The sequence below is a fragment of the Falco rusticolus genome, chromosome 2 (genome assembly GCF_015220075.1).
Source record: "Falco rusticolus isolate bFalRus1 chromosome 2, bFalRus1.pri, whole genome shotgun sequence".
Lineage (NCBI taxonomy): Eukaryota > Metazoa > Chordata > Aves > Falconiformes > Falconidae > Falco > Falco rusticolus.
In genome coordinates, this window is record NC_051188.1 from 1,626,717 (window position 1) to 1,641,664 (window position 14,948).

Sequence of the window (14,948 nt, forward strand, 5' to 3'; positions counted from 1 at the left end):
CAAGGGGACCTCAGCAGGGGCACAAAGGGGGTCCCTGGTGCTGTCAAATCCCACATCTGGGGGTAATATCCCTCCCGTGCATCCCCTGCTTTTGCTGCTCCTCATGGCTGTGAAAGGGAACCCATTTTGAAGTGCAGATCCAAGCAAGAGGATTTTGCAAGAGGAGATCCAAGCGCTGCATGCCAGAGTGGGAGCAGCAGCAGGGGTTTTAATGCCAACTGGGGGCAGGTGGGATGTCAAGGATGCCCACTCTGTGCCAGGGAGCTAGGTGGAGGGTCATGATCGAAGCTGTAGCTGGTGGCATCCATCGTTGTGGTAGCCTACAGGGACTAACCCCAGGTGCTGGGCAGTGGAGTGAGGCCAGGCTCTGCAGCAGAAGTGGCACCACTGGCACATTCCTGGCCACCCCTGTTTATCCCAGGGGACTGCCTGGTGCTCAGAGGATGAGGAAGCCAGGGAGGATGCTCTGGGGATGCAGCTGGGGACCTTTTGCTTTTGCTGCAGCAACCCCAAGGGGTTTTCCATCCTCCTGGGCCTTGAGGACAGAGAGCATTCATTGGACATGCTCCATTCCCAGCTGTGAGGCAGCTCCTGGCCTCTCATGGCTGGTGGTGGGGAAGTGGGAGACAGTGGGGCTGCAGTCTCAAGGGGGACACCCTTCCCCTACTGTCTGGCCCCAGAAAACCTGAGTGACAGCCACCCCCATCACAGGGTTTACATATAGTCCCAGGCATGCTGCAGATCCAAGCCACCGACTGGCCTCACTGGGGGCTGGGAAGCCACCAGGACCCTTCGAAGCAACTGGACCAGACTTGAGCTCTCAGAGCACATCACAGCTTTTTCGAGATGCTGCTGGTCTCCATTTTGGCAGGGATAAAGTGAAAATGAACTCATCCCCATTTGGCTGCAAACAGCATCTCAGAGCATCACCACGTATCTCTGGGAGCCGTACAGGCTAGGTCAGGCTGCAGCTGGGCACAGCCAGAGCTGCGGGAGGAATCCCACGTTGCTATTTGTGGAAGGGACTGAAATGTTCCTGGCTGTGGAGGCAGCTTGGAGCCCGCTGGCTTAGCTGGGCCATGTCTAGGGGGGAGAGGGGACATTCCCTTGCTGCCTAACACCACTGAGGCCCCTGCTTTGTGCCAGGGTGCAGCTTGACCCTGGCTCCGGTTGTCGATGCTGACCCTGAAATGCTGACACAACACATAGTTTCTCCTTAATAGGGCATGCAAAAAGCAATGCACGTCAGGGCCAGGCTTTTTGCTAATGTTGTGTCTTTCCCTGTCTTTGTATGATCCAGAAATACATTGGTTGAGTCTCTCCTGGGTAAACTCAGCCTCAAAAAAACCCCACGATGATCTTGGGCAGATACTTCCTGCTCTGGCAGTACTGTGGTCCCAAGCTGGAAAGCAGCAAACAGAGTGGGTTTTGTGCAGGTTAGGAGAGTCTTTCCTTAAAAATTATTTGCAGCCTTGATCAGTAAGGTCTTGTGCTTGGATCCCTGCACAGACATCCTCAGCTCCTGGCCACTTCTCCAAAGCCAGCATCTGATAGTTTGGCGGTACCCTGGGGTGAGGACCTCAAACACAGATGTCCCCTCAACTTGCCATGGTGCTGGGACCATGGGTTCCCAAAGTGCCACCCCAAACCTGACCACCTTTGTGGTCTTCCGAGGAAAACGTTCCTGCCTGGCCCCATCCCCCCTGCTGTAATTTGCTGCCCTCTCCTTGGTGCTCACAGGCTGCTGTGGAGCTGGGCTGGAGCAGGGAAACGAGCAGGGCTTTAAATAACCTCCTCTAAAATGTATGTGTTTGTGTTGGATCGTTTCTGGGAGCTGGTTGACAGCCGGGCTCCAGAAATTGTGGGATGGGACAAGGAGGAGGGGGAGGAAGGCGCAAGGGGTGAGGGAGGAAAGAGGAGAGCTCTAAGCCTCTTTGCTGCCAGGGAAAATGCGATACTGCATCATGCTGGAAGAGAAAATGAAAGCTGTCCTCGGAACTGAGACTTCTCCTGCTCATCTTGTGTCACAGTGATGGGCTAGGGAAAGGTCACACATGCACTTGTGCTCGTTTGTGTCCAGTGCAGAAATGCTGTGCTGCTCAAACCTATGGTCCAGATGGATTAGGGATGCTTGGGGCATATCCCTGGCCTGTTGGCTTTAGTATCTCCTCATAAGGTGGCTAGCCCGTCACCTTATCCTACCTGCTTTAAGTTCTGGGATTCCTCCAGTCCCTTGCAGCTCTGCCACAGCTCCATGCAGCCCAACGGCCCCAGCTCTTCTGGAGGATAAGACTTAGTGGGATCCCCTGAGGGGTCAGTTCCGAAAGCACGGTGAGGAGCAACCTGAAGATGGGAGGACAGAAGTTAGGGTGCCTTACACCTAGGCCAATTTGTTGCAGATACAGGCTTGGAGGAAGTGTCAGCAGAGATTTATACAGCACTGGGAAGAGACCAGCACCTCTTCTGCCACCTGAACAATGAGCTGGTTTTGTCTCACTGTGTCCAGGGATGCAGATGGAGAAGACTAGAGGAGCGCACAGAGTGCCTAAGCAGGTATTTCTGTCCACGCTAAATCAGCCCAGTCTAAGCCCTGCACCCTCAGTGCCCCTCAGATCCATCCGTGGTCAACCTGGCTCCAGTCCGCCACAGCCCCAGTCCCCGGGGCAGAGACTGGGAGATCGATGGAGCTGTGGCTCTTAATTTTGGTCAAGAGGAAGCGCCTGTTGAGAACAGTACTGCTGGGGTCCGTGGACAGTAACTGGCACTTGAGGAGCACGAAGATGAAAAGAGAGAGAAGGATGGGGCCACCAGAGCTTGCTGAGGTCGGTGTGTTTTGGCAGCCAGAGAGAGAGGGAAGAGAGTGGAAGCAGAGGACAGCAGGCACAACCAGAGCAGGAAAGGGGAGTGGGGGGTGAGGGACAGCATGTCCTGCTATGACCCTTCTCTCTGAAGAGACCACAGCTCTCTGCAGAGGGAGGGGAGAGAGGTGGCAGGGTGGTAGGTGTAGGACAGCCAAGGTTGGACAGGCCCAGAGAGAGGGGAAGGAGTTGGTCAAGGCAAGGTCATGATGGCTGGACACACAGAAGTGAGAGAAAGGTGTCTGGGGACAAGAGAGGACACAAATCCCTCACTGGCAGCAGCTGTCCTTGCAAAGTAGACTGTGAGCTGCTGCGGACAGGCTCTGTCTCATCGGTGCTCCGCCATCCCTCAGGTCCTGGACAAATGAATCCCTGGGGGAGAGGGAAGAGGGAGGAGAGGAGAGACACGAAGCTTTCCCTCCGTGGAAACTGTCTCCACTGACATCTAGTGGCAAACCAGGCCTTTCCCTGGCAAGGCAAAGAGGAGAGCTGGCTCCTCCAGGCACAGCCGACTCCCCGCTGCTCCCCATGGGCCATGCTGGGGTGGGTGTTTGAAGGAGAGGTGTTTTACCAGCGCTGTACTGGTCATACTGGTATTTCTTGCAGAGTTTGCCTGCCTACACCTTAACAAGGCAGCAAAGCGGTGCCAAAAAAATCACAGGCCCCAACACACCATCATTGGTACAGTGACACTGTTAACGGGGCCCCGGTGGGGTATGGCCCAGGAGTTGACATGGGCCAAACCTCAAGAGGTGTTGAGATGTGGTGACCCTGTTTGGGAGAGAGCTTAAACAGCTGGATGAGGGCTGGGCCATGTCAGACAGCCTCACCCATGCTCCTAGATGGATTCAGAGTGGGTGGCAGAGGTCCCACTCCGCTCTGTCCTCCCTTCAGTGGTTGGTACCAGCTCCAGAGCAGAGGTGCCTTCTCCACCTTGCTGTTCCCAGAGTGATGCTAATTGCTGCCTGGCACATTTATGGGGACCTGCTCTTTGCTCATCAACTTCGCACAACTTGAGCAGCCCAGTCCGAAATGGAGTCAGTGTGGGAGATGGCTGCCAGGCAGACCAGCCTGTGGCAATGCCTCTTGGTGGGGCAATCGGGGCCATCAACTGTCTAATTTTGAACATTGGCCCTAACCTGCAATCCGCTACTGTCAGCTACCTACAAACAAGAGAGCAGCTGTGCTGGTTCAGGAGTAATCTAGTCCAGAGTTTCTTTCTGTAGCCAAAACCCCAAAGGAAACAAAATACAACAAACCTGTTTGCAGCAAACACCCACCTCCCACTGCCTTCACCTGCCCTTTGCGGGAGGACTATGAACAGTCACACCCTGCCCACCCTCCTGAAGCTTCTGTGGGTTGGTAGATCTTGACCACATTTTATCTTTCCCAGGTTGAGTCCCAACCTGCACAGTTTACTTCACAGAGAGGTGCTCCCGAACTGGTCAGCTTCTCTGCTGCCCTGCTCTGCCCCTCTCCCAGGTCTCCTTCACACTTTTGGAGAAAGAGGACCAGATGTACCCAGTGGGCACACCACGGAGTTATTTACAGACCCATGAAATGATTGTCTCTTATTTCTTCTTTTTTTTTTTTCTCTCCAATAATTCTAACATTTAATTTCTTCTTTTGTTGCACAGTTCCCTGCAGCATCCATGTAAGGAGCAAAGCTGTGCAATGCCCCTGCCTTCGCCCATGGTTGCTTCGTTTCTGTAAAGCCTCTGGCAAGGTTTTCCAAGAGAAGCCTTACAAAAAGCCAAGCAGCTTATCTCAACCTTTTTTGTCCTTATCCCTGTATCTTCTGGCTCCCTTCTGGGAGGTCTGCAAGGCAGGACTTCCCTTTGCTGACTCTTCCCAAAGAGACTATATTTACCCACTAGTGTCCAGGTATTTTCATGCATCACTTCCTCCCATTATTATTATTATTTCTAATCGAAATGTCACAACCAAACCCCTGTAATCCCCTAAAATCCCTAAATCATTCTAAAAAATCGCTGCTTTCCCCATTTTTGGCTACCACAGAAGTTTCAAGCGAGAATTTCAAGTGAGAGTTTCAAGCTGTTACTAATTTAACCCAGTGCCCACACTGTAGAGGTGATGATTGCATCATAGGAGAAAAAATAAACCCACAGAAGATCTGTCCTGGAACTGCAGCTGTCCTATTTACTGAATCATTTGTCTTTCAGCAAGGACCACAGCCCTGTTGCTCGAGATGCTGTACACACTGCAGGGAAGACCTGCAATACCTTTAGGTTTAGTTAGCTATTGTCTGTATCTACAGTTAACTATACATTGTTAACAGTTACTGTTAAAATTTGAATAAAGCAGCAAATTACTGGATACGGTATTCTCTGGCGGCAAAGATCCCTGATGTTTCCCTGGAAATAACCAAATAGCCTGTATGTGAATTTTCACACCTTTTTCCCGACGGGAGTTTCCTTCATTAGTGAATACCTTAAAAACCCCAAGGTTTAAATTACAGAAGCAACCTGTTAGAGAGGGGCTCTGCTGCTCCCCTCACCTCCTGCTAGCCCGCCGGCTGCGCTCCCCTCACACCGGGGCTGGCCGGCCGCAGTACTGTGAGGGAAGGGCCTCTTTCCCACCACAGCAAGGCTCCAGGTAGAAAATCGGGCTGAATTATCATGCTGCTAACTCCTGCACGCATTACATATCTCTTTCACCGCCTTTTTCAATGCCGGCTGTAGGCGTTCACAGCAGCCTGCCCGGGCACTGACAGCGGTACCAGCGGGAAGCCTCCCCAAGATGGCGGCGTGTCCGGGCACTGGAAGGACTACATTTCCCATCGGCCCCCGTTCGCCAGACCACGTGATACCGCCGGCCCAATGGGACGCCACGGAAGGCAGATATAGCACGCCCTCAGGTGCTGGAGCCCTCCTTTCCGCCGGGCGGCGCGGCTCAAGATGGCGGTGCAGATCTCCAAGAAGCGCAAGGTGAGGGCGGCGGCCCGCCGAGCTGCGGCTGCGGGGCACTTCCATATCGGCGGCGTCACGCCCGGAGCGGCCCCGGGCCTCACCGGGGTGAAGCAGCGGCGAGGGGATGGCGGCGGATGCGGGAGGATGGCGGCGGATGCGGATCGGAGGCCCGGCGGGGAACATGGCGGCGGGAGGCCGGGGTGAGGGAGCGCGCGGAGCGGGAGGGAGCCGTGATTCCCCCCCGGGCCTGTGTGGGGCTTGCACGGGGCTCTGGGCTTGTGTGCACGGGGGAGACAGGTTGGGGTTGTGCGTGGGGGTGCGGAACGCTGCTGAAAGCTGCTGAACTTACTTAGGTTTTTTTTGTTTTTGGGTTTTTTTTTTGGTAGTAGTAGTAGGAGAAGTTTGGGTTTAGTGACTCCCCGCTTCTGTGGGGCGGCAGGGCTCTTGCCTGTCTGGGAGAGGGAGGGAGGCCTGGGGCCTGTGCCCTGTCACGGTGGAAGCTAGAGCCCTAGCAACAGGCCCTTGTGGGGCTGGTAAAGGCATTTGATCCCTGTATTTATTTTATGTAAACTCATACCCGAATCAGAGTACCACCGCGAGACGTAGCAGCGAGCTATGATTTCAGCCTTCAGCACGAAGTGTAGCTGTGGCGAGGTGTGGAGCAGGCAGTGGTGTAGGCTCCTGCTACAACGGAATTGTCTCTGGGAACGTAAGGGAGGATGCGTTTATTGCTCCCCACTGCTGCTTCCTCTTCGTGGGGGGAGAAACTGCTGGTCTGCATGATGTTCCCAGGGATGAATTGCACCCAGACTCAAAATGTGAAAAAACTTAAGTTCAGGCTGCGCTCTTCAACAGAGCTTGACTTTGTCCGTTTGTTTTTTAGTTTGTTGCTGACGGTATCTTCAAAGCTGAGTTGAATGAGTTTCTGACTCGTGAATTGGCTGAAGATGGGTACTCTGGAGTAGAAGTGCGAGTCACTCCAACCAGGACTGAGATTATCATACTTGCCACCAGGTAACTGAGATGCTGCTGTTGACTAACTGTGCAAGGCTGTAAGGGAGGCGGCTGGAGCTTAGAGTGATAGATAACATTATAAGGAACCTACTTGGGAAAGGGATCCTGAAGTGATCTTTAGTGATACAGCAGTGTTACAACCTTTGAACTAATTTAGATGTTCAGCCTGGAAGCATTTTGGGATGATTACAGGCCCGGACTTGGAGGCATTTTTCTCAGTCATACTGCACTTTTTTCTTCCAGAACTCAGAATGTCCTGGGTGAGAAGGGGCGTCGCATCCGGGAGCTGACAGCTGTCGTGCAGAAGCGGTTTGGATTCCCTGAGGGAAGTGTTGAGGTAAAACTGTCTCGGTTAAAACAGTAGCAAGCAGGTTGTGCAGTTGGTTCTGTGCACTGTCTGGATGGTGTCAGCTGAAAGGCAGTTTGACTTGGAAGATAATTTGGGGCATGTTTTATCTATTCTTACAAAACTCTCTTGCACTGAAAGAAAGCATTATTGTTTGTGGTATTTTGAAGTGCTGTTGCTTTGGCTGGTTTTCTCTGATTTCCCAGTAAGTAGGATGCAGACAAAACTTTTTAAACTTCTCTGTAAATATTTTGCAGAGGATGTTGCTTTCCCAATATTGAAGTGAGAAGCTCGTCTTAACAACGTAATGTTTGTTATTCATGTGTTAGCATTACCTTTATTGAATTCATGATGTTTCTGTCCTTACAGAGAAACTGTTCTGGTGCAAATATTTGAGATATTTGAATGTAATACTGTAATGAAATAAACAGTGAAGTGACACACCATTAATTTCCGATATTTTAATGTTTGGAACCTGGTGTCCTTACTAGTACTTCCCTGTCAAACAAATCGGGTGGGGGGGAATGTGTGATCTGGGGTGGTGCTCATAGTTACACTTGCTGGGCCAGTGTTGCTGGATCACATTATACAGTGAATTTTGCGGATGATCTCCAGCAAATGCTTAAACATCCTGAATGGCACAAGCCCTCACAAAGCACAGCATGATCTGTCAGCTCTAGGAATATAGTGTGCCTGATTTTGAATGTCAGCTTCTTCTGACATACCAGACTTTGGCCTCTTGGAGAGGTTAGATTTAATACTCTCCTAGCTCACTCTCCTAGCTTTCAAAAATCAAACCTTTTACTAGGTTTGATTGTAATACTTAAGCAAACTGATGTAACTGATATTTTGCAGAAACCATGTCTTAAGTGAAGTTCTTGTGACGGTCTGGATACCTCTCTGCCGTGATACCTAATGTTTTGGGGCTGTTTGAAGCAGCAGCTCTTTGAGACTGTGCCATGGATGTGGCTTCTGACTTTCAGTGAAGTGTCATCAGTGTGTCTCAGCTCTGCCAGGAGACAGGCACCATATGTATTAAGGGTGTGTAGTGTACAAGGATGAAGCTTCTGCATGCAAATGTGGAAAGACTAGCTGAACTGAGTGTAGATAGTGGAGCATAGAGCAGTACAAAGCTCCAGTTCTGTGAAATTAAAACTATCTTGAAGTAGAGCCCTGTTTCTGAGTTTACTTCTTTTCCTTTGTAGCTCTATGCCGAGAAGGTGGCTACGAGAGGTCTGTGTGCAATTGCTCAGGCAGAGTCCCTACGGTACAAGCTGCTGGGAGGTTTAGCAGTGCGTCGGTGAGTAGAGCAAATTGAGTGTGATGGCATAGTGAAGAATTCAAATACTATTTCAGGAAAACTCCTTGCCAACCCATCTGTAGTTTGAAAATTTAACCTAGTAATGCTGCACTTAGAGAGGGCAGTTCGTATTTTTGACAGTTTGTACACAGTTGAAAGAGATATTTGCTAGATAATGTATGTTATGCATAAAAGTTGAAGTCTTTAGAGTCTTAGATCAGATTACAAGTTGTCTGACTGGTGTGCATAAAGCTTGCATTTGTGGGTTTTTTTTTTGTGAATGAATAGGTGGAGGACTGAAACACTACTTCAGGCCTTCTTGCTGAGCTACAGCTCAGCAAGGTGACAGTGACCTTGCTTCTCAGATCCCTTCTGTGATGATAAGATGACGAGTCAGAAGTGGGTGGCTCTTGTTGCAGTACCTCTGCAGTGCCATGTTCTGTGATGCTGTGGGTGGTTCTTCAGCAGGAGCATCCTCTCATCATTGAATGATTTAGAGGCATTTGTCTGAGAAGGGCTGAGGAGCTGCACTCCTGACATGGGTGTATTGGGCACCTTCAGCTGTGGAGCTGCTTTTGTGTCACAAAGAAGGTGTGCCTGTCACTGTTTCCACCACCTTACAAGGACCATAAGTCACAAGGGTTTTCTTAGGCTGGGTTTGACAGTGCTAAAACGGTGTGGAGATTTTTGCTGCTTTGAGTAACATAAACAGAGCTTTGGTTGCACGTGTGTGTGTTCAGAAGACTTTACAAACAAAAGTTCAAGTGTGATTGCCTGTGCTGAAATTGGGGTAAAATGCCTCTGTGGAACCATGTAGATTTGGCAGAGTGGGAGTAATGCTGTGCCTGCTCTCTTCTTGCAGAGCCTGCTATGGTGTCCTTCGCTTCATCATGGAAAGTGGTGCCAAGGGTTGTGAGGTGGTTGTGTCTGGCAAACTTAGAGGTCAGCGCGCCAAGTCCATGAAGTTTGTAGATGGCTTGATGATCCACAGTGGAGACCCTGTGAATTACTACGTTGACACAGCTGTGCGTCACGTCCTTCTCCGGCAAGGTGAGTGGCTGAGATGCAGATCCCTTTGCAGCTCTGTTGATTTCCTTCTCTGGGTTTTCAGAGTCCAAAGTTGGAAGTGTTGGAAGCCAGGCTGGATGGGGCTTTGAGCGGCCTGGTCTAGTGGAAGGTGCCCCTGCCCATGGCAGGGGGTTAGAACTAGGTGATCTTGAAGGTCACTTCCGACCCAAACCATTCTGTGATTCTAAGATCTCAACTCCTGGCATCCTGTGCCTGCAGGTTGGATGTTTCCTTCTGTCACCTGTGAGTGGTAACTCACATGATATTGATGCACCACGGATCCTGCAGAGTGGTTCAATTGTGCTGCTGCTAGTTGTTCTTACTGAAAATCTGTTATTTTCTTGGGCTTTTGCAACTAAGCTCTCACCGTGGAGTTTGCAAGTTACATCTGAAGTAGAACTTTATTTGTATTTGTGTATGAGAATGGGCAGCGGAGAAGGAAGGGGCCTTCAGCAGACGACAGGATTTTATGTAGTCATCCCAGGTCACCCACTTTTCTAGTGGTGGTGGCTGAATGTTTCCAGTTGAGAATGTTGACTAGATTTTCTAGATACGCTCACTTGTATCCTGTGGCCAGTTACAAAACAACTTGCAAATGAAACACACATTGACTTGAGTTGTAAGAGCTGTTGGCAGTTTGGATTCTGGCTTTCTTGGCTCTTAGGGGTAGGCAGGCAGAACACAGGTGTTACAAGACCCATGAAAAAGCAAGTGTCAGACAGTTTTCCCCCATAGCTGTGCCCTGGCAAGTCTTCCCAGCTAAACCAGCCAAGCCTGCTTACGCTTATCCTTCCTTCTGGTAAAACACAAATGCCTTGCCCATCTTCACTGGCTTTGGGTTACTTAATTACAGAACACCTGATGTGGGGATACTAGCATAGACAAAGCTATTTTTCACGTTCCCTTTGGTGATCATGCGATGACAAGTCAGAAAGGATGTCCTTGTGTCATTGCAGCCTGTTCAGTGCCATGTTCTGTGGTGCTGTGCTAAGGCTGTCCTGGGCAGGATGTCCTACTCGTTGGATGATTTGGAGGCATTTGTCTTGAGAAGGGATGCAAAAAAACCAGTGCAATTTCCCAGGAAAGTGAGCTGGGCTACCCCAGGAAGGACAGGGTTTAAAACCAGGGATAGCATGACTTCAGAGTTAGCATGTTTTCATCGTAGTCCCAGGCTGTCCTTAGCAAAGGCAATGAATTGGATAAATGTAAACATGCTGATGTAAATTCACAGTAATTAGATTTTTAAGCTGTAACAAGTTTGTGTTGATCAGTTTGCATCTTCAGTGTTGTCAGGAGATGTTTTTGGTGTAGGTAGCATATTTTGCAACGTTGGGGCTTGTCCCTAGTGAATGTGTGGCTGATACTTTGTGTTGAATGAGCGTGTCTGTTTTCCTGTTGCTCTTCACAGGAGTACTGGGCATCAAAGTAAAGATTATGTTGCCCTGGGACCCAAGTGGAAAGATTGGCCCCAAAAAGCCTCTGCCAGACCATGTCAGCATTGTGGAACCCAAAGAAGAGATCTTGCCCACCACCCCCATTTCAGAGCAGAAAGGTGGCAAACCAGAACAGCCAGCTATGCCTCAGCCAGTTCCCACTGCGTGAGGGGTAAGTGCCTGAAGCAGTGGGAGGTGGGTTTGGTGAGGATCCATGTGGGGAAGATGTCTGTCACCAAAAAAGCTGTCACGTAACTGGGGTACTGGGAAGAAAAGCTGCTGTGCTGCACCAAGTGCAGTGGTCAGCAGGATTGGATTGAGTGTTGCCGTGGGCGAAGGGGGCATCTGCAAAGGCATGCCACAAACCACCTAAGCACACCCTTCAGTGAAGATGAGATGACGAGTCTGAAAGGGAATATCCTTGTCCAAGTGCCCGGTTTCATGTTGTGTTCTGCAGCATGGATTTGGGGACCTTGGGTCACAATTTGAGTGACTTAGAGGCATTTGTCTGAGAAGGGTTCAGTGCCTGTGATGTTTTCACATTGTGCCACCTGCTGCCAGTGAATTGTCTCTGAGACAGGGTGTATATTTCTTAGATACTCCCCCCTCCATGGGATCTGGTTTGGGATAGACTTAGAAGCTGGTAATGTTCAGTACAACATGTAGGCTAGTTTTGTAAGTAAATAATCAAGGTTTGAAATCCTGTCTCCCTGAATGAGTAGCTTCTAAAGACAGAAATTGATAGCTTGAAATTGCCTGAGACCTGCTTGGGGTTGTTCCCAGTGAAAATGTGCAACTTGCTGCTTCTGAAAGTTTTGCTCGCTTTCTCTTGAGAGCAGCAGGAGGCACAGGGCCTAAGGCCTCTTCCAGAAAGCCGCCTTTGCCACTAGTGAAAACCGGGCTGTGATGGTCTCTGACTGAAGCTAGCCCTGCGTGAACTGGGGAGGGTTCAGGGTGTTTGCAGAGCTACGGTGAAACAAGGGAATCTGACTAGCAAGGTCTGCTCCTGTTGGGGAAAGGGGGATCATTGGCTAAAATGCACCAAGTTAGAGGTGCCATTTAATTCGAAAACTTGAAACTTGTTTATTAGTGGTTATGGGAAATGGTTTGCCACCATCTCACTTGGTATTTTGTTTTTTGTTGTAGGGTTTGTAACATCTGCAACCAGAAGCTTGACTGTCCTGGAAACATGTCTTAATAAAATCACAAAAGACAGTGTTTGTGGAGGTGCTTTTTTTTGCAAGATGTATTCCAGGAAAGCCTTGTTCCCATCTTTGGTACGGAGTTGTGTAACCCTTTTGGAGTGAACTCACCAGATCCTGATCTAAGAGTGGGGAAGAATGCTGATTTCTAGGTAGAGCTGGAGCAGCGTTCTGGTGTTTAGGGGGTCATTAATAACACCCCATTAACTGGAGTAGTACTGGTAACTCTTCACTTACCAGTCCCTTTCTCTGAGGTTTCCAGAAGGGGAAAGCTTAGTAGTGTCCAAAGCAGTTGCAGTAATTGGTATCTTTCTGGCTTCAAGTGAAACACTACTACAGTGTACTAAATGCTTTTTTCACATCTGTGCATCTGTTTCCCTTGTCATCACTGAAAAGACATTCAGTATGTGACTTTCAGGGCTTTAGACCGTATAGGAACGTTATAGCTCCTTTTAGGGTCAGGTGACCTTAGCTGGCGGAGACGTGGGGTGAGACAAACTTCTGAGTAGGTATTTAAACATTAGTTGGGGTGGGGGGAGTGTGCACTGTGGATTTCAAACCTTCTGTCCTAAGCTTTGGGATGGAAATACATTGAAGTGATTGGGGAGGAAACTTTACAGGGCTTGAGTAGACAGTCCATTAATGTGTCGCTATTAACAACTGGCTTTAATGAGCTGTAAGACAACATGGGTAGATGTTGATAATAGATCACAAGGCTACTTAGACTATTGAACTGCATAGTCTGTAGGCAGAGGTGTGCTTTTACCTCTCTTCCGTTGCTCTATTAATTACTGTTGGCGCTGTTCTTCTCTGCTGCGGTCAGGCTAAAGCCCTGTGGCTGAAGCAGTCACACTGAGCATTTGGTTAAGTTTCAGGCAGAGATTCTAGTTTTGTCAGCTCCTTTCCCAGTGTTTTTCAAAGTCCAGTGTAGTAATGGGAAGAGATTATAATTGATCATGTTGTGCCTAGGATCAAGGCTTTGTTTTGTTCAGATTTTGCAAAACTCAGAATCTGTTTGTTGCATTAACAAAAGTAGCACAATTCTGCGAAATAATTTCTTAGGAATAGCTTTTACATCCAGATTTCCATTTTCAGGAGGCTTCTCTGCAGGAGCTAGGCAGGCAGTTTACAAACCTAATTTCAAACAGACAGTGTCAAGAACTGGTCTGTCTGGCAGCATGTGTGGATGTGTGAGCCTCAGTCCTGTTCCCAGCTTCTCTGGCAGGCCTGGAAACCCAGCCTGGCAGGGTGCTGGCTGAGAAGCTGGTTAAGTCTGTCAGAAACAGATGTGCCTTCTTGGGGTGTCAGAGAATGAGTCTGATCTCAGGTTTCTGTGCCATCTTTCAGTGGAAAGCTTTAAAAAAAGTTGTATGTTAAGTGTTAGGGTGAATAATACATCAATTTTTTATTTATTTTGAAATAAAAATTTGAATTTGGAAAAGAATTCCAGGGGGAAAATGGTGACAGACCAGGTTTGCCATTTTATAGGAGCAGGAAATGCGTAAAAGCTGGAAGGCTTTAAGCAGTAGAAAAGCGACACGCAGTGCAAGGCCATGTGTGTTGTGTCTATAAATTCTTAAATGTCCTGGTATGCTAGGTGATGATCAGCTAGAAATTCCTCCTGCAGTCCTCTAGTGAGGGCTGACTTTCCTGGAGACTGCTGTTTCTTTCTGGTCTAAAGCTTTCCATCCCAGTCCATCAGCCTATTAATATCACAGTGCAGATCACTGGTAGAATCAAGAGATAATTAGTTGCTTGTCTGTAAGATCGAGGTGCGTGAGTAGTGTGTTTAAGACTCGTATTGCTGTACCTCTCTTGCTAGATCCATCATGTTGTGAGAAGTTGAGGACAACATCAAGGATTACCACTCTGGTGAGACCCCACCTGCAGTACTGCATCCAGCACTGGGGCATCCAGCTCTGGGGTCCCCAGCACAGCATACATGGCCCTGTCGGAGCGGGCCCAGAGGAGGCCACGGAGCTGGTCAGAGGGCTGGAGCCCCTCTGCTATGGAGACAGGCTGGGAGAGCTGGGGCTGTGCAGCCTGGGGAGGAGAAGGCTCCGGGGAGACCTTATTGCAGCTGTTCAGTACTTAAAGGGGGCTTATAAGAGTTGAACAGACTTTTTAGTAGGGCCTGTTGCAACAGGGCAAGGGGGAATGGCTTTAAACTAAAGGAGGGAAGATTCAGACTAGGTGTAAGGAAGGAACTATTCACACTGAGTGGTGAGGCACTGGTACAAGTTGCCCAGAGCAGCTGTGGGTGCCCCATCCCTGGGAACGTTCAAGGCCAGATTGGGCAGGGCTGTGAGCAACCGTATGCAGTTGAAAATGTCCCTGGCTGTGGCAGGTGGGTTGGACTAGAACTTCAAAGGTCCCTTCAACCCAGACTATTCTGATTACCCCATAATGGTCAAAGTTTGCATGTGTGAACTGAATACCTGTCTGGCGTGCATTGGTTGGAGTATACTACCACTATGAGCTGTTTGAAGAAGCTGCTAAAGTAGACTTAGAGGGAGCATTCAGTTCTCTGTGCCATGAGGGTGCTCTCTTCTCTGGGATGAAAACCATGAGCGTTTAAAGCTGCAAGATGAGCCTGGAGCGGGATAAACTCAGGAGCTCTGGAAAGCTTTTAAGTTGCTGTATTGACGTTTGGGGTTGGTGGTGTTCCTGGGCTACTGGGTGTTAGTGCTGGAGATGGCTTCTGTAATTTTGTGCAGTGAAACACTGATCCAGCAAGCACTGGGTGCTTTTTTAGTCCGTGAGGAGCTTCGTGTGGGTGTGTGTGCCTGCCCATCCC

At 49.4% G+C, this 14,948-nt stretch overlaps 1 protein-coding gene and 3 non-coding genes across 4 annotated transcripts; all 4 read left to right on the plus strand.

Annotated features, from left to right (window-relative positions):
• The first annotated feature begins 5,674 nt into the window (after positions 1-5,674).
• RPS3 (ribosomal protein S3) lies at positions 5,675-12,167 on the plus strand. The gene is made up of 7 exons (XM_037377145.1): positions 5,675-5,806; positions 6,672-6,802; positions 7,046-7,139; positions 8,354-8,448; positions 9,311-9,498; positions 10,925-11,121; positions 12,096-12,167. The coding sequence occupies exons 1-6, from the start codon at positions 5,777-5,779 to the stop codon at positions 11,116-11,118; spliced, it is 732 nt and encodes a 243-aa protein (XP_037233042.1). The 5' UTR covers positions 5,675-5,776; the 3' UTR covers positions 11,119-11,121; positions 12,096-12,167.
• LOC119143902 lies at positions 8,818-8,964 on the plus strand. Its single transcript, XR_005102871.1, has one exon. It is a non-coding gene; the product is annotated as a small nucleolar RNA SNORD15 (small nucleolar RNA).
• Positions 10,420-10,568, plus strand: LOC119143904. Its single transcript, XR_005102873.1, has one exon. It is a non-coding gene; the product is annotated as a small nucleolar RNA SNORD15 (small nucleolar RNA).
• LOC119143903 lies at positions 11,330-11,466 on the plus strand. Its single transcript, XR_005102872.1, has one exon. It is a non-coding gene; the product is annotated as a small nucleolar RNA SNORD15 (small nucleolar RNA).
• Positions 12,168-14,948: the final 2,781 nt, after the last annotated feature.

Coding starts and splice junctions, on each gene's coding strand:
- RPS3 (XM_037377145.1), top strand. CDS start 5,777: ATGGCGGTGCAGATCTCCAAGAAGCGCAAG. Junction 6,803..7,045: donor ATTATCATACTTGCCACCAG/GTAACTGAGATG, acceptor TTTTTCTTCCAG/AACTCAGAATGTCCTGGGTG. Junction 9,499..10,924: donor TCACGTCCTTCTCCGGCAAG/GTGAGTGGCTGA, acceptor TGCTCTTCACAG/GAGTACTGGGCATCAAAGTA.